Source organism: Mustela nivalis (genome assembly GCF_964662115.1).
Source record: "Mustela nivalis genome assembly, chromosome: 8".
NCBI lineage: Eukaryota > Metazoa > Chordata > Mammalia > Carnivora > Mustelidae > Mustela > Mustela nivalis.
Window position 1 is genome coordinate 114,505,649 of NC_139027.1, and position 19,286 is coordinate 114,524,934.

Genomic DNA, 19,286 nt, shown 5'->3' on the forward strand with positions numbered 1-19,286 from the left:
CCTGTGTTTTCTTCAAGGAGTTTATGGTTTCAGGTCTCACATTTAGGTTTTTAATCCACTTTGAGTTTAGTTTTGTGTGTAGTGTAAGGCAGTGGTCCAGTTTCATTCTTGTGCATGAAGCTGTCCAGTTTTCCCAGCACCATTTAATCAATAGACTAACTTTTCATCATTGTATTTTCTTGTCTCCTTTGTTGTAGACTAATTGACCATATAAGTGTGGTTTATTTCTGGGTTTCTATTCTATTATCTCTTTCTTTTAAAGATTTTATTTATTTATTTGACAAAGATCACAAGTAGAGGCAAGCAGAGAGAGGCAGAGGAAGCAGGCTTCCTGCTGAGCAGAGAGCCCGATTCGGGGCTCAATCCCAGGACCCTGAGATCATGACCTGGGCAGAAGGCAGAGTGTTTAACTCACTGAACCACCCAGGCACCCCTCTATTCTATTCTCTTGACCTGCATGTCTTTTTTTGTGCCCATAGATACTGTTTTGATTACTAGGAGTTTTAGTAACATATTGACTCGTATACTTATCACAGCATTATTATGTGGATATTTTTGTTATTGCCATTTACTGATGAGAGAGCTATAGCACAGAGAGATTAATAATGTGCCTGAGGTCACAGTGCTAATAAGTGGCAGAACTGGGATTTGATTTCAGATAGTCTCTCTTCGAACCTGCGTGCTAAAACTAGGATGTCATATTGCCTTCCACACTTGGTGACAGCGAATTTCTGAGCTTCTAGACAGGCTGGGCAAGACTCTTTGGTACTCTTCCCAAGTGGTAAAATCTTGAGAAAATGATTGGGTTTATTACAATATGAGTAACATTATGTAAGATGATAAAGACTATCAATTGCTGTTTTGCACGAGATCCAAGAAAATAATATTTTTCATATCAACCATCAATAAAAGGGGTTTATTTTTTAAAAAGTTTTATTTTAGAGAGAGAGCATGCACGCAAGCAGGGAGAGGGTCCTTCCTTTCAAAAGAGAAAATTCTTCCAGCACAATTCACATGAGTTGGAAGTAACAGGAAGAAACGGTGGGTCTTGGTGGTGTTACTCACTTTGGCCTCTGAGTACTTAAACTTTGAACATTTTAAGTCTTCTCAGTGGGATACTCTTCAGAAATTATGATGGTCAGATAATGAAGCTTATTTTTAACCAACTGAGCCACCCAGGCGTCCCTATGAAGCTTATTTTTAAATAATTAGATAAATGGCTCTAAATGAAAATCATTCTGGAAATTTTTATGTTAAGAATGAAGTCTGAGGTTCACTATGGATGAGGAATACTTCAGACACTTGGTGGCTGTTTATTCTAGCAGTTTGGTGAATGATAGGGTTTCAATAGGTCAACCTCCATCTTCCCATTTTAAGCACAGAGTTGATGCTCTGATCGCTGCAGAATATTGGCATTTCCTGAGGTATTAACAAATAAGTATGATTTCAACCACTCTTCTGTGACTACTTCCTGCTGTTGGTAGATTTCAGCTGCAGAAGAAAACCCACCAAGGAAAATCACGAGTGCCCCTAGGGCTGGTGCCTGACACTCTCAAAGCAGCAGGAAAGAGATGAAGCAGGAGTTGAAGAACTGACAAATGGATCTTTTAGACCTAAGGTGTTGAATTTCAGTACAAAGGGAGTGACTGTCCCTGGGCTCCCATGGTCTGGGAGAGTTTATAGTCTGATATTGTGGTGGGGCAGGGGGCAATCAAGTTGGTACTTGAAAGCTGGTTAAGTTGCATTTAGTTAAGAAAACCCTCTATTTCAGGGGTGCCTGGGTGACTCAGTCCTTAAGTGTCTGCCTTCAGCTCAGGTCACGATCCCAGGGTCCTGTGATAGAACCCTGCATTAGGCTCTCTGATTGGTGGGAAACACGCTTCTCTCTCTCCCACTCTCCATGCTTGTGTTCCCTCTCTGGCTGTCTTTCTCTGTCAAATAAATAAATAAAATCTTAAAATAAGAAAAGAAAATCCTCTATTTCAAAATCTAGGGCAGAAAAAGAGCTTCTAGGGCGGAAGGACTGTCTTCCTCTGCCGCAATTAAGTGCCTCTGCCATTTACCCAGAGCCCAGCATACGTAAGATATTTGTGGAAAAAATGAAAAGGCAGCTGGGAGCAGCTGGTGTGTGACTGGGAGCCCGCTAAAGGCAAGACGGGGACTGGGTGCATGGGCTGCAGGCCACTGCAGGAGCTTGGACCACGAGTGGCACCTTGCTCCTGTCACCCCCCACCCATGGCCTTGCCAACACAGGGTGCGGCGGTGAATGTCACTGCAAACACCATGGGACACACTCAGTTCCTGTTTAATTCTAGTCAAGAGTTCGAATGTTTATACATTTTTTATACAAGTACATGCCCAGTTACAAATATAGAAAATATAAAGTACATGCATATTTCGAAGACACATGGGCTCTATCATACAAAACTATTCAGTGCACGTGTAAGCCTGAGGACCACGCAAAAGGGTTTCTACATATTAAGTATTTAGTACCTTCCAAAACTGGTGGTGCATTAGATATATCAGATGTTAACTCCTCTAGCGAAAACTTCTAAGTTTGTCATACACAATATATATAATAATTTTTTTTTAACATCAAATACCCGCACAGTGCAAGCCGGGAACACTGCAGAATGCGAATTTATCTGCTAGCTGATGATATCGAACAATCCGGACAATAATTTCGCCTTACTTAAATAACAGTTAACAGAATTCCTTTTTTCCAACCTGAATGGGTATTTCTGTCATGGGTGACCTAAGGTATTTCTTTTTTTTTTTTTGGATGGCCTTCCATTCTTTGATTCAAAAGCTGATTATAGAAACTAGGACTTGACATAATTCTGGTTTCTGTCAATTACGAGACAGCAATGAAGAAATGCGATCATTTTTGTCTACTGATCGTTTTCTCCATGATGTAATCTTCTAGGATGAGGGTTATTTTAACAGCTGCACCTTCCTCTGTGTCAAAATCATTCTGGTTTCCAGGTAAGCGAACAAAGATTTGCTCTTGGGGCCTGGAAGGAAGTTCAATTTTTAACTGCCTTAATTATCTATAGTTTAGGTTACGAAAGAAAGGAATGCCACATATAGGGGCTTTAAATGTCCCAAAAGAAAAGAAAACTTGCCTCCAAGGACACTGCTCCCAAGTGTGGGATTTTTTGTAGCATTTTCGCACTGTTGGTTATGTTCATTCCCTGTGCAAACATCCTCTGCCGAGGTCTAGCGTCGCATCAATATTTACGCTGGATACCTCGGCTGCCGCAGAATGCAAACCATCGCCCCAGACTGGTGCTCCCTAGCAGGCCGGGCTTGCGTCCAAGAGCAAAGGGTTTCTAGTTTTGCTTTTTGAATGAGTATCATGTGGCCTCCTTTCAAATTTGGCAGAAATGCTCTTTGCACAGGGAAGTGCAATTGCGTTCTTTTAGAGTGGGTGAGAAAAACTTGCCCGAGTTGCTATGAAGACAGGGCTAAAATGGGACATTAGTGTACTGAGATCTAGCTATGGCAGGAGCCAGAGGTTTCCAGGCAAAGGTATTTGAAGACTGTTTTGAGAATTGTTTTAGCCTCTGTCAGCTGCACTAGACAACAACAACAAAAAAAGCAGCCCTAGGTCAACCAATGATGATTTGCTGTTATTCTCAGCCCTGCACTAGCATTGGCCCCTGAAGGACTCCAACACATGGGGGCTCAAATAAATAGCATCCTGGGTCTGCTCCACATTTCCCAGGGCCATCAGGGCCAAGGGGATTAGCCTATGGGTGATAAAGAGAAGCAGGAATGAGACACCACCACTACAGGGCTGTAGGTAGACACCCCCTCCCCCAACCCGTAAAAGGTGAAGACGATGGAGAGAACGGGAAGGCCATCCTCATCCCACTATCAGGAGAATGAGCAGCGAGATGAGGAGGATTACGGGAGGGGGCGAGAAGAGGATGGCGCTCGCCCCCCTCTGGTAGTAAGCCTCGGACTCTCGCTGGTACTGGGTGACACACATCTGCTCCACCACGCGCTCCATGATCTTCATGTCGGTCTCCGTGAAGTTCTCGCCCTTGGTGGTGGTGGTCACCGTGTGCTGCTTGACCGTGATGTTGACGCAGTCGTGCACAAAGTTGTTCTGGTTGCTGTACTGATCCACCGGCTTGTAGTACACTTGGTTGGGGTAGCGGTACATGTTCTCACGGTAGTAGCGGTCCTCATAGTCATTGCCAAAATGAATGAGGGGCCTGCTCATGGCGCTCCCCAGCATGTAGCCGCCCAGGCCCCCCACAACCGCCCCGGCTGCTGCGGCTCCCGCCACATGCTTCATGTTGGTTTTGGGCTTACTGGGCTTGCCCCACTGACCGTGGCTCCCACCACCTTGACCCCAGCCACCGCCACCATGCGGCTGTCCCCAGCCACCCCCGTGGGGCTGACCCCAGCCACCCCCATGGGGCTGGCCCCAGCCACCCCCGTGGGGCTGGCCCCAGCCGCCACCACCCTGGGGTGGGTAGCGGTTGCCTCCAGGACTGCCCTGCCCTGGGTATCGGCTCCCCCCAGTGTTCCAGCCTCCTCCAGGCTTCGGCCGCTTCTTGCAGAAGCCAATGTCACTCCATGTGGCCACAAAGAGAACCAGGAGCCAGCTGCCTATGTGGCTTTTCACCATGATGGCTTATCTGCAAACAAAACAAAACAAAACAAAACAAAACAAAACAAAAAAAACGAGGAGGCAGTCAGCATCCTATGTTTGAGGCATAAAGAATGAAAGCCCAGCAAGGGCATCGGCATGTTGGTCACCAAAGCTCCCCGCTCCTACTTCTCCTTTGTGGCACTTATGACAAAAGTAATTTCAAAGAAAGCATTAACCCAACTCTTTCTCCTCTAGGGACAAAGGTGACCTTAAGATCATTTCTGGCTCTACTTCCTAGAAACCTGATAAGAGATGGAATGTCAGCAATGTTGCTTATGGTAAAAATAACTTGATTGATTAACTGCGTCTGGGCTGGGTGAAACTGAAAACATCTGGTGGGTTTGCCAGAAACTTTGCGCATCTTTGGGGCAGTGGTTACTGTAAACCAGGTATATCCTTGTGGGGACCCTGGAAGCTGTGCCCAAGGGACACTTGCTCCTGTGGGGCCTGGGGACTCTACACTCAGGGGAACCCTTTATCCATCAATATGGGTCTCATTCCCTTGTACTTGAGCAGCCATGTGTGGGGGCTGGGAGTGGAGACAATTCCCTGGTTGCTGCTGGGTGGACTGCTATGAAGATCCCTGTGTAGCCCCTTCTGGAACCTTCTTTTTTTTTTTTTCTGGAACCTTCTGAGAACTTGGTGGAGGGGGCCTATGGAAGTCTGGGAGTTAGTAAGTCCCCCAGTTGAGCTCTGCAGGAATTAACTTTAAAATATTGCTGGGGCGCCTGGGTGGCTCACTGGGTTAAGCATCTGCCTTCAGCTCGGGTCATGATCTCAGGGTCCTGGGATCAAGCCCCGCATCTGGCTCTCTGCTCAGCAGGGAGCTTGCTTCCCCCTCTCTCTCTGACTGCCTTTCTGTCTGCTTGTGCTTATGGTCTCTCTCTCTGTCAAATAATTAAAAAATCTTAAACAAAAAAAAAAAAAGAAGAAAATTGCTGGCTCCTGTCTTCCTTCATCTGTGGGAATGAATGCCAGCAGGGGGGGCATCTGGTCTGCTGCTCTCTCCTCAGGGGCTAGGGCGGTGCCTGGCCCAGCAGGCACACAACAGTTACTTGTTAAATGAAGGGATGAACGCTCTCTGAACGTTAAGTGCCTGTAAGAATTTCCTCAAACTAATTCTCAATACAGGATTTTTTGGAAACAGGAAACATGCCGGATTTTGCAAGCCCTCTTGTAAATTCATCTTCTATAAAAAGAGCCGCTTAAAGAGGGATAAAAATGCCTGTGTTCACGAGTCACTGAGTGAGCCTTGATTCAGCATTTAATGGCTTATGAGGGACTTATTGTCTCCTAATATTTGGTACAAAAGAAACATAGGTCTTACAGGAAAAGGCTGGCAGTTCGGGAATTCATGAACAAATTAAGTTGCCCCCGATAATAATTTATAATCCTTTGCAGAATGTACACTTGTCCAATGAAAAATCTCCTTTCAGATGAAACGCCTCATCTACCCTGTTGCTCAGTTCTCAGGGCTGTGATCAAAGACACACAGACATTCAGGGGAAGGAGAATAATGAAATAAGTGAATGATTCTCCTCCCATTTATGCTTCTATCCTTACTGAAAAATCCAGGTGGCCATAGGTAAATAGATATATATTTGAAAGGTATGAAAGCAGGTTCAACTGCTCAGAGTGGGCCAATCAATCGGGATTTCCGGAGGCTCTCCTGGGTCGGGTCGGAGGGTCAGGGTCCTAAGATGGGCCGTTTGGCCTGATCCTCCCTCTCCAGCCCCTGGCACTGGTCTCCGGCAGGCCCCCGCCACGTGCTTAGGGGCTCCAGCTCTCTGCCTGCCGCCCACATTTCCACCCACAACCACAGGGAACTGGACTGGGAGAGTGCCACCCCCAGTCAACGGCTCCCAATCTAATGGGGTTTCACGTCAACAACTACTTCATTCACCCCAATGAGCCAAACCCAGCCAACACCCTATCCTTTTTTTTTTTAAGAGTTTGTTTGTTTATTTATTTATTTAAAGTAAACTCCATGCCCAATGTGGGGCTCCAACTCACGACCCCAAGATAGAGAGCCACATGCTCCACCAACTGAGCCACCCAGGCGCACCCCTCCAACCCCCACTCCAGAGTTATTCTTGAATATCCTCTTTCTCATAGCACACAATGAATCTACCAGCAAATGTTATCAGCTCTACCTTGAAAATAAATCCTAAATCCTGACACTCGTCATATTTGCCAACACACTTCCTCTCCTGGGTGAAGCCTCTGTTGCTTCTCATGGGGGTCTTTTAACAGCCTCCAACCTGCCTCCCTACTATTCCCCAGCCCCCACTCCATGTTCTCTCTTCAGCAGCCCAGAGGCTCAGACAACCTTTTTTTAAGTAGATCACACCATGTCTCTTCTCTTCCCCCTCAAGTGGCACTCCTTTGTGCTCAGGGTAAGACCCCAAGTCCTGACCGTGCCATGTGACCTGCCTCCAGCTGCCCACCTCTCTCTGGCCTCCTCCTGCTCCCCACACTTGAGAAGCACTTTCCCATCTCAGGGCCTTTGCACTTGCTGCTCCTGGGGCCTGGAAGGCTCCCCCTCCAGTTACTCATTTGGCTCCAGTCTGCTCTGATGTCAGCTCTGTGGGGCTGCGCATGTCACTCTCCCGGAGTCAGCAGCCTGCATCCTATCCCCTTATCCTGTTTCATTTTCCTTCAGAGTGGGGATGCCTACCTGACACCTATATTTTACTATTTACTTCCTGTTTGCCATCTCCATGGCAGTGTGGGCTCCCCCTGAGGTGGGAGTTTCTCTTTGTTCACTGTAGTGCCTTTAGTGCCTAAATGGAGTGCCTGGCCCACAGCCTGATATGATTAAATGCTGAATGAATGGATGAGTGTGGAAACATCTGTAATAAGTCATAATAACCAAACTAAAAATTAAACTGTTACAAAAGTGAACCACTCTTTATGAATTTTCAAAGCCCTCTTCTCTGCACTGGCCCACTGTCCAACATCTCCAGTCCGGTTATAGGAACACTGAGCTCATGTGCCACCTGCCACGGGCGTCTCTGGCTGGCTGGAGAGGAGAGCTGACACCGTCGGGGCAGGAAGGAGACCCTGTTGCAAGGGGAGGAATGTGGAAGCTGGCTTTGAACACGCCTGCTCCAAGGCTATAAGAGTCGCAGCTCTGTAAGTTCTGGAGACATGTGAGCAGATGCTGACATTGTCTAGGAATGGAGGCACAGAAGAGGGCCTTGGTCCCTGTGAAGCTGGGTGTAGGAGGTGGAGGGGGCTACAAGGCATTTGGAGTGGAAACGGTGGGGGTGAGAGAGAATGCCAGCAGTTGGGGGGAATCACAGAGGGCTTCCTGGAAGAGGAGCCTCAGTGTGCGGTGGGTCAGGAGGCAGGGCCAGGCAGTAAAGGTCCTCACCAGCAAGGTGAGCAGACATGCTGTCTTCCCTGGGACAGTTTACACCTGTTGTGCCTGGTGCTAATATTAATAATGCCCTTTTTGGTCTCAAGAGTATCCCCGTGGGTTACTATAAGTAGCCCAATGCTAAGGCATGTTAAGTCGTCCGGACTTGATTATCAAAGTACTAGGGAACCAGTGAAGAGTTCTGGGCTCTCTCTGAGAAAGAATGTTGTGGAGGGTGGACTGGGGCCTGTGTGTGTGTGTGTGTGTGTGTACATGTGCGGTGAAACTAGCTTCCAGGCTCCTGCAGTAACTAAGCTAGAGATGGTGCCCTTGTCAGGGAAGGACGGTCATGGACGGTCTGATTGGAAGGTAGCTTCTGGAGGGCTTGGTGTCTGAAGAATCAGGGTGGCACCTGGATTTCGGGACTGGGCAGCTGCATGGACGGGCACAGAACAGAGGAGAAGGCCTGGAGGGAGATAAATGAAGGGCTCGGCTCCCACTCGTCACTCTCATCAAGCTATGTATGTGAGACAAGAGAGACCAGGATGCAAGGGGGCATCAGAGCCGTGGTGCGCACGCGCTGCTATTCCGTACTTCCGTAAAGCTGAATGCTGGAGAAGTTTGGCTCACCACAGAACAGATGAAGACAGCATCATTTTAGAATTGGTTGAGAACCACAAAAGCAATATTTAGTTATGGAAAGTATTAAACCCAGCAACTACATTTTGAAGTAGAGAATCATTTCTAAATGTAAGAAGGAGACAAAACTTAACAGGGGACCTTGGAGAATCTCTCTCTGTGAAGAAATGAGGAAGATCTGGTATCATTGACTGCAAACCTGTCACTCTCTGTGAGTTCGGCTACCAAGATTCAGAGACGGCAAGTGACACACCTAGGATGACAGTGCTGGTGGGTGTAATTGCTGGGGACAGAAACGGGACTCCTGAGCTCTTGTAAGATACTCTCTGTGAGTGATCGGCTTGTCCCCGAATCTTTGGCACATTTTGAGACCTGAAGGGCAGAGCCGCCAGGCAGAACTGAGCGGGTCGCCCCTTCGGGTAAATGTGGCCTTGGCCATTCGGTATGGCCCCCGCCAGAAGTGCCAGGAGCAGCAGCTTCCAGATGGCTTCAGAGACTGGGACCTGGACCGCGGTGGCACCTCCAGCTCTGAGTCTGACTCTACAGCAACAAGTGCATGGAATCTGACCCCCCAGTGGGGGCATGATTTCTACAGGACTCTCCCCTCGTTGAAGAAGAAGGACCCCCACATTTATCAGAAAGCTGCCACCTTCTGTCAGAGAATAGCACCGTCCTCGGAGAGAAAGCAGGCAGCCGTGGCTAAAGAGAAGCAAAAGAAGATGCGGCCTATGTACCTGAAGGGCCATGGAAGCAGAAGGAAGGCTATCTTGGAAAGAAGGCGAACTTGGACATGGTGGAGACCTCCAGTTGGAGACTCCAGCAGATCTCGTCAAAAGTTACGCAGAAGAACAGAAACCACTCAAGGAAAGCTTTCGGGCCCTGCTGCAGGGTGGAGGGCAGTGAGGGCAAGGACAGTGTCCCGCAGTGGCTCTGAGGTGGCGGCAGACACATGCGAACACCAGGCGGAGAAGGCCCGGGGGGATGCAAACTGGCTGGAGACGCTGAAGGGCAGAAGGACAATCACAGCCCTGACACCCGAGAGAACTGCCCACCTGGAGGAATGCTGGAACAATCCAGAGCCGGGGAAGGCGGGTGGCGTTCCCTAAAGGAAACTTGCACATACAAGGTCAGAGCCAGAGCAACTACAGGATGAGACGCCAGAAGCGGAAGGCCCAGAACTGTGGAAGAAGAGGCAGGTCTTCAAGTCACTCTGCCCAGAAGAGACAGAGACACTCACGGAAGCCACAGGGAAGCCACAGAGAGATGAAGCCAGTCCACAGGGCAGCTGTTGGCACCTGACAGGCCCTGCAGGAAGCAGCCCAGCACAGGAAGGGAGCGCTCTGTGTCCCACCCCCACCAGAAGCCAGTCCCCCAGGGACGTAGGAGGGGCAAGGAGACACAACTCCTGGGCCCAAAGGTGACAGCTGGTAGACATGAGTTACTCACCAGAGACTGCAGGCCTTTGGCCTCAACCCCAAATGGCTGTCCTTCTGCCAGCTGGGGCAGGTAACGGAGGAAGCAACAGGGTCCCAAGAGCGGCCCCTGAACTCCAGGGAACAGGCAGGAGCCCTGGGGTTCCTTGCCTCCAGTCAAGCCCCTGGATGCCTCTCCCTCATGCACTGTATAGATACCGTGTCTGCTGTGGGCAAAGAAGTCTTTCTATCCCACAGATGTGGACGTTTGAGGCCTCCCTAACAAGCTTACCCCAGCACCTTACCTGGAGACACACCTTAGACCCATCCCTCAAATGCTGGGCCCAGTCACAACCACAGTCAAGCTAAATGGCTTTATCAGCCTGCAGGGGCCACTGTTCCCCCTCCTACCCCCAAACCTTGGCAAGGTAGGGGCTGTGGGACCCGTGAGGGGCACAGGTGGTCCAGTGCAAGCTACAGTACTTGAGTCAGGCCCTGAGTGGGTGTCTGGGAGCCCTCGCTCCCTGCCCTGTGAGGGAGGCCTGGCTGCCAGGAGACAGGCATAGGGGTTCTGCCCGTCTGAATGGTCCCAGTTCGGAGGTTTCTGGGACTGATCTCAGTTGTGCTTGTCAAGGGGGTGAGAAGGGGAAGACACATCAGCTCCAGATTTCAAGCTCCCATACCCACCATGACATAAATAAAAAAATAAATAGTGAAAAATAAAACAAACAAAAAAGACATTAAGTATTTGACAAAACTCAATACCTGTTTAACACCAAAAAGCCTCCCCCAAACAAACAAACAAAAACCCCTCTTAGCAGACTAGGAATAGGAGGAAACTCCCCTAACTTGATAATGGTTATATAACAAAACCAACCAACATACTTAGTGGATAACCTCTGAATGCTTTAAGATACAGAAATAAGACAAGGATGGGGGCACCTGGGTGGCTCAGTGGGTTAAGCCTCTGCCTTCAGCTCAGGCCATGATCTCAGGGTCCTGGGATCGAGTCCCGCATCGGGCTCTCTGCTAGGCAAGAAGCCTGCTTCCCCCACTCTCTCTGCCTGCCTCTTTGCCTACTTGTAATCTCTCTCTCTGTCAAATTAATAAATAAAATCTTAAAAAAAAAAAAAGAAAGAAGACAAGGATGTTCATCGCCACAGGACTGGAGATTCTGTTCAATGTCACAGGCAGAGACAAAGAAGTAACCAGGGCCAGAACTGCAAGGATAGAGCCGACTTTCATTGTTTGCAGTTAAAGTGACCATACACAGAAAACCCAACAGATTTGTAGAGACGACAAGAGACCCCAATACTAGAGTTCAGCAAGGCTGTGGGATAGAAGACTGGCCTACAAAAACCAACAGCATTTCTCTACATCAGCAATAATCAATTAGAAAAAAAAATCAAGAAAGAAGATAATCACAGCATCAAACCAAACTGTAAGGTATCTAGGGCTTGACTTAACTGAGAAGAAATAACACTTGAGCAAAAATAACTTCAGTAGGGGTGCCTGGGTGGCTTAGTCATTAAGCATCTGCCTTCAGCTCAGGTCATGATTCCAGGGTCCTGGGATCGAGCCCCACATCGGGCTCTCTGCTCAGCGGGGAGCCTGCTTCTCCCTCTCCTACTCCCCCTGCTTGTGTTCCTTCTCTTGCTGTGTCTCTGTCAACTAAATAAAAAACTCCAATAAAGAACACTAAAGATGATCTGAACAAATGGAAAGATACTCCACGGCTTTGACTGGGATGACTTGGTGATATCTGTCAATTACCCCACCCCTCCAACCAGTGAACCTGTAATTTCAATAAAACGCCAACCCGAAGTCCACCTGGGTTTTTTTGAGGAGGTCAATAAACTTACAAGGTGAGAGGAATGTCCATGAATAGTAAACTCAGCTTTAAAAAGGAACAGAAAAGACAAGGGAATCTACTGGATCAGACCTTAAATCCTACTATAAAGCCAGAGCAATAAAGACCACACAGTCAAAGTCTAGGAACAGATCAACGGACCAAGGAGAGCAAAAGGGCACATTCGGAGATAAGCCCCCCCCCCCACATTTTAGTAGGGGACTTGATATATGATAAAGCAGCCACCACAAATCAATGGAGACAGGAAGGCTGTTGAGCAGATGCTTCCAGGAAACCAAAGAAAAATAAAACTAGATCCCTAACACTACATGCAAGAGTGCACTCTAGGTGGAATACAAACCTACCTGAGAAAGGGAAAAGCACATTGTTAAAAGAAGAAGCCACAGGTGAATGCCTGTGTGACCTGGAGATGACCGGTGGGGGCAAGGGGGTAGTGGTACAGATTTTTAAACAAAGGGTACAAACCAAGAGGCAAATAAAAGTTTTATGACATAAAAGATAAGGATTCTTATTTAATGTTATGAAGGATATTGTGGACAAAACTAAGAGGAGTGCATAATGGTAAAAATATTTCTAGTATTGGGGTGCCTGGGTGGCTCAGTTGGTTAAGCAACTGCCTTTGGCTCAGGTCATGATCCCGGAGTCCCAGGATGGAGTCCTACATCGGGCTCCCTGCTTGGTGGAGAGTCTGCTCCTCCATCTGACTTCTCCCCTCTCATGCTTTCTTTCTCGTTCTCTCTCTCAAATAAATAAATAAAATATTAAAAAAAATATTTCTAGTATTTATGGCCAACAGAAAATTCATTTCCAGAATGTACAGTAAGCAGTAAGACACAGTAATAGAAAAAAATAGACAGAAGGGCCAGAAGATACAAAAACTGATAATTGATAGAAGAGGAAAAGCCAAAAGGGCTTGAGAATATATTCAAAATCATTAAGAATCAGATAAAATGGGACCAAAAAAGGAAGATGTTTCACTTACACTTATTAGTCTAGTAAAAAAAAAATAATAATAATAACCAAACCAAAACCAGAAAAGAGCTGGATGATGCCAAGAAGGCAGGGTGTGGAAATAAAGGAACCCACGTGACTATCAAAGGAGTGTGGGTGGTATAATTGAACAGAAAAAATGAAAATAAATTGAATGATTATTCAACTCAAAAAAAGAAGAAAGAGAAAATTTCAAAATAAAGCATCATAATTATAAAGAAATATAGAGATGAAAGTAGAACTTAAATAAAACTCAGAAAAATGAGGGATTTCTAAGTAAAATCGAGTGACTTGAAAAGGCAACACACATACAAACATGGTCCATTGCCGAGCTCCACGTGGGAAATGGGAAAGGTCAAAAAACCTTAGAAAGAGAAGACTTTAAAAGGGTAACAACCTTTCAAATGCAAATGTTTTATGAATTAAAAATCTGTGTGGGAGGGGCACCTGGGTGGCTCAGTGGGTTGGGCCTCTGCCTTTGGCTCAGGTCATGATCTCAGGGTTCTGGGATCAAGCCCCACATCGGCTCTCAGCTCAGCGGGGAGCCTGCTACCCCTTCTCTCTCTGACTACTTGTGATCTCTGTCAAATAAATAAATAAAATCTTAAAAAAAAATCTCTGTGGGATGGTGTGCTTTTATATTAAAATATACATCATAAATATTGACTTTAGAATTAATTCAGCCAACAAGTATTTATGGAATAAGCAGTATATGCCAGTTTTTAAATAAATAGAAAATTTGAACTGACCAATAACCATAAAAGAAATGGAGGAAAAAGTTGTCCTAAATTCCATATTACAGTGTAACATTTATAGTACAATAGAGTATTGATTCATTCAACAAATAATTAAGTGTTCTCTAAGGTTCTAGCATTATGCTAGTGTGCTAGGGTGCTGGGGACACAATGGCGAGTAAGATATTTAGCTTAGGGGATGATGCCATCTCCTGAAATGACAGAGACAGGTGGAGGGTCCCACTTGGAGAGAAGACCCAGGGCTGTGGTTTGGACACGTTAGCTTGGCTACACCTAGGAGATGTTCAAGTAGGAGTATCAACTTGGGCAATTGCTTTAAGAGTCTGTAACTCAGCAGAGATAAATGTGAGGGCATCCTTCCCTGAGAAGCAGTGTCTATAGCCAAGGGGCCAAGGGCCAGGATTGAAACCCCAGCAATTGCGTCCCTAGTCACCCAGTCTCCACCAGTAAGGATGCCAAAATCCAAAAGAAAATACCGCCAAACTGATTTTAACAGTTTAGTAAAAGAAGGATACACTGTGACCAATAAGGATTATTTTGGGAATGCGAAGAGGCCTCAATTGGAAATCCCCGAATAGGTTAAGATGACAAAATGCTAAGACTCTGTGGAGATATTGAAAAATTTTCAATTAAAGTCAACCTCCATTCTTGATTTTTTAAGCTTAAGCTATTAACGTTTCTCTAGAACTAGCAGGCAGTCCCTTTCCATCAAGAATTGCCACCACAAATGCATGGCCTATATCCTATCTTAATGGAAGAAGGAAAGGCATCCCATCAGTGTAATGAACAAGACAAAAATGCAAGTAGGTCCTCTTATTTTTGATTGTTATGGAAGTTTCAGCCAATTACATCTCCTATTTGGAAAATTGGCCCAAAACATCTTAGAATAAATAAGTGAGCTCATTAGGGTGGCAGTTTTTGCAATCCATATATAAAAACCCAGCAAGTCCCCAAATTAATTATAATTAGTGAGAAGATTTAGCACAGATGCAAACATTCCATCCATAATGTTCCATATTGCCATTCCATCTATAATGGCAATAAAATTTTTTTTATAGCATCTAGGATTTAACCTAAAAAGAAATAGGACTTGTATGAGGAAAGCTAAGGAATTTTACTGAGAGACATAAAAAGGAAGACTAGAAAACAAGCAAACAAACAAACAAAAAGCCAAAACAAACCAAGCCACACAATGTTTTTGTTTGGGAAAACCAATACTGAAAGATACCAATTTATCTTCAAGTAATCCATCAAATTAACACACTTTCAGTAAGAATTCAAAGGGGATTTTAAAGGACATGATGAAATGATACTCACAATTAAGAAGTCAGGAAAAAAAAAAGTCAGAAAAAAAATCACTGAACAGGAAGAAAACCTAGGGCATGCTCGGCCTGTCAGCTATCAGGATACACTGGGAAGCTACATGAGGCATTGTAAGGATCACATGGCATTGGTTATGAACAATGGCAGAGCAATGGAACTTGACAGAAGGTACCAGAAAGATCCACAGATTATCACCCTGTTCATCCTATTCCCATTTACACATGAGCTGGCAGGAACTAGCTTAATGGTCGAGTGCCAAGGGCTGAACTTCTAATACTTAGAACATGTTATAACTTGAAACTTAACTGGTTAAATTGGGAACTGGCACCAGCTTCTCCCACTGCCCATAGACCCCAGGAAAATTCCCTGTCTTTCCAGGGCTAGGTAGAACCTTGTCATGTTTTAATCTTTTTGAGGACACTGCCCCTTAAAGAATGCAAGCCATACAACATTTTGCAGAACATTTTGGGATGTGGGGTTGCACTGGTACCCTGAGGCCCTGGATTGAACAGGGCAAAAGACTGCCAACCTGGTCTGTCATCAGAATGACCAGAAGAGCTTTTTCAAAAGCAACATTGCTGAAGCCTATCCTGGGCCAACAGTGTCCAACAATGGCATCTGGGGATCGATAAAATCTTCCTAGGGGATCGCACTCCTAACCAGGCTTCAGAACTAGGGCCTCAGGAAAACAACACTGAACCACATTTACAATGCTTCTCATGAAAGAGCACACTTCCCTGGAAGTGATCACACGATAGTTTAGCAGTAGTAAGTAGAACACAGCTAAAGAAAAAGGATTAACAAACTGAAGGGAGAAAAACAAATGCTCCCCACCGTAAACGCTGGCAAGCACGGGATTCACTCCAGGATTATTCTACAATATACAGCACCATCCCTGGGTCAGATGCCAGTGCGACGTGAATGCTTAATACACAGCCATGCACAGCTGATACAGTTGCCTTGGGAGAGGAAATAAGATCCTAAAGGCAGACTAGAACAGGTAAGATAAAACTACAGCTTCAAAAACCTTTCACCTCCTAAAACCTTTTGTCATCCGGTAAACAGTCACCTTCGGCATTAATCTGGCACAGAAACGTTATGTGATTATTATTGTATTATTTTTTAAATGGCTGCTTCCTTACATAATTCAGCCTGATTGTAGGGAAAGCTATGACCATTTCCTGGCAAAATCAAGGTGATTTTGCAAGAATGATGGAATGGCTAGGAGTTACATACATAGACCCCAGCGGCCTCCCAAGCAGGGGCCTGTGATTGCAGCCTTTCCAGAGCCTTATTTTCTGTGACAGTTGGAGACTATTCAACCATCAGAAGGCCAAAGAGATTCCACAGGGTACGTACATCTGTCGTGGCTCCGCTGAGCTGGAGTTGTGTCTCTGAGAAGACAGACTGCTTCGGTGTGGCTGAAACAGCTCTGTTTCCAAATATACTCAGGAATCCTTAAAAACAGCCACAAAAAAAGAAAAAAACTAGAATGGATAAATAAATCTAAGAACTGATTCCTTAAAAGAAAAACCTAATATATACATTAATAAACACTAATAAATCTGTTCAAGAAGAAAATGAGACAATATTTGAAAAAAATGAGGTCATATAAAAAAAAAAAAACAGCAAACAGGACACAGAGAAAATGGTGGGTCCGTAACATTTAAAAAATTGAGATATGTGACCTGTTTTAAAAATCGTATTATTCAGTAAAAGCAACACACCAAGAAAAAAAAAGGAATGTGAAAATCACCTCTCACTTCTATTAAAATGCCCATTTTTTGGTGTTTTCCAAAAATTTAGATTATCCACACATGCATTCACATTTGAGTAAATAGTTTAGATAAGTGCACTCTGACTTGTCAGTTTTCCCCAGATATCAGAGGGTCCAAAATCATGACTCTTAATGGTCACATACTGCTCCTACCAGTTACTAGGCCATGATTTTCTGAGCTACTGCCCTGCTGTTGTACATTTAGGTTGCTTCCCAGTTGGTTCTAATTTTAGATCATTCTGCACCAATGTGTGCCTGCATATGGCTTTTTGTTGGTTTGTTTGCTTCCATCGCAGGTAAATGTTTCTTCTATTGCAGGTAAATCCCCAGGGGTCGGGTTTTCTGGGTCACCACTTCTAACTTCTTAGTGCATTGCCAGAGTGCTTTACAAAAAAGTGCATGGCACTTCACAATATCCCTCTTGGGTTGTGAACAGTAAAAGAATAAAGGGATACACACCAATGGTCAGTTTCACCTAAAGTTAATCTTGGCAACACACTGGAAAGTAGGTTTCACTTCCTCTATTTTATGAATGGACATGAGCAGGATTAGGAAATTAGGTGACCTGCAGGAAGTCACAAAATCAGTAGCAGCTCCACCTTTCTGAGCCCAACACCCCACAGCATCTCCAGATAACTGAATATGCAAGTTTCATGGCAACTGTCTCATAGGGGTTGTTACTACTATTGAGATCGTTTTTGTTCATTTAATAGATGTGAAATGATAATCGTCTTGCTTCCATTTGCATTCTATTCTGCAAATGGTTCATCATTTCACCATTTATCTATTATACAATTTATCTATTATAATCTCTCACTTTCCTTTTACATGTACGAAAAATTTGTGTCAGATACAAAAAGATACAAATCGCATCCTAGCTCTCCGCTTTTTTCCCTTTCCAGCTAGTTCTTTTTCATTTTAAGAGCTCCTCGGTGGCCACGTAGGTTAAATTGTTCATTTTCACCCGTGATTTTTGTTTTTCTTCTTAACAACGTCTGAGAGAGTTGTTCATTTTTCCAGCAGTCTGACCTTCTGTATTCAACTTTCTGTTCCTATTTTATCCCGGTAATTAATAAAAATCTTTACTCCTATTCCACCTGGAGTTTTTCGCAAGGAAAAGGAAAGCACCTCAAATGCTCGCATGTGGGGAACTGCTTATTAAGCCGTGATGCTCTATGTGAAAGAAAAATACGCAGCCAAGAAGGTAATCATGATCCGGGGCAGGAGACATGTGTCCCCGGGGGCCAGGCACTCCCCGGCCCCCGAGAGGGAGAAGGCGGCGGCTCCAGGCCCCAGCCCGCAGAGGCCCGAGGCCCCGCCCACGCCCGTCCGCGCCGGGGCTGCTCCGCGGAGGGCTAGACGGGTGCGGCCGCCTCTCGGGAGGAGTTCCCCGGCAGAGTGGGCCCCCACGCGCCGCGAACTCCTCTCCTGCCGCGGCCCCGGCCCGGGGCGGGCGGCCGCTCTCCCACCCCCACTCCGACACTCTCGGGGCGTCCCCGTCTTCTGCCTGCTGGCTGGTAGGGCGGCCAACGCGCCGGCGGCCGGGAGCCCCACGACCCCACGGCTCGTCTCCCCGGAGCCGCTCGCGGCCCTCCTTGGGTTCCCCAGCCGCGTTCGCACGAGGCGATCGCCCCCTACTTGCCCCGACCTTCGGCCCCTCCCGCCGCGGACCTGCGTGGGGGAGGATCAGACCTCGCGGCACACGGCCATCCCTCCCCACGGGCCAGGCCAGCCGCTCCCCCCGCCCCCAGGCCCAACCAGAAAAGCTAAACCGTGAGACGTCCCGCCTTAACCAACGCGCACCCTGGGGCAGGCCGGACGCGCCACGCGCCCGCAGGGAAACCCCCTCCTTTCCTCACGGCCAAGGTCGGCCCCCGACGCCAGAGTCCCCGGGTCGGGCCCTCGGGTTCCGCGACGTCCCCGCCGCCCCCCAGAGCTCCGGACCCCCGCCCGCGCCCTGCGCTGGGAGTTGAAAAGGCCACCGGGCTGTTTACCTGCCTTCTTCGGAGAGGAGAAGCTCGCCGCGCCCGAGCTGTCAGCGACTGGCGCGGAGGCGAGCGACAAGCCCCGCCCAGGGGGAGGGTCGTGGGCGGGGCAGGGAGGTGGCGGAGCTCGCGGCGGAGGTCTGCGCGCCGACCAATGACCGCGCGGTCTCGGCTCGTGCGCTCCTGCGGGCGCGGGCCCACGCGGAAAGGTGCACCCCTCCCAAGCGTGCCCGGGCATCTGAGTTGCTTAGTGGAAACGTGTTGGGATTCGCTTCCACATCGCACCGGCTGATACCGCCTCCTGGTGTCATCACTCCCTGACGTTGCTCATTGACTGTAAAATCATCTTTAAAAAGAAATTCGGCCCGAAGCCCCAACTCTCCCGTTACATAATGGAGAAAATGAGACGTTAGGGAATGAGAAGGCAATTTCTGGAACTTTGTTAGCCAGAAATTTCTGAAGAGGAAAAAGATTTTTTCTACCTTGGATTGAGCCCAGCCAGGGTTCG

General features: G+C 46.9%; 1 protein-coding gene across 2 annotated transcripts; it reads right to left on the reverse strand.

Annotated features, from left to right (window-relative positions):
* Positions 1 to 2,289: 2,289 nt before the first annotated feature.
* PRNP (prion protein (Kanno blood group)) lies at positions 2,290 to 19,022 on the reverse strand. 2 transcript variants are annotated; one of them, XM_082743069.1, is made up of 3 exons: positions 18,788 to 19,022; positions 16,376 to 16,473; positions 2,290 to 4,652 (listed from the first exon to the last, which is right to left on the reverse strand). In XM_082743069.1, exon 3 carries the CDS (start codon positions 4,640 to 4,642, stop codon positions 3,869 to 3,871), a length of 774 nt encoding a protein of 257 aa, XP_082599195.1. In that variant the 5' UTR covers positions 4,643 to 4,652; positions 16,376 to 16,473; positions 18,788 to 19,022; the 3' UTR covers positions 2,290 to 3,868. The 2 variants fall into 2 exon arrangements, with proteins under 2 accessions (XP_082599195.1, XP_082599196.1); XM_082743070.1 differs by having other exon boundaries at positions 18,792 to 18,868.
* Positions 19,023 to 19,286: the final 264 nt, after the last annotated feature.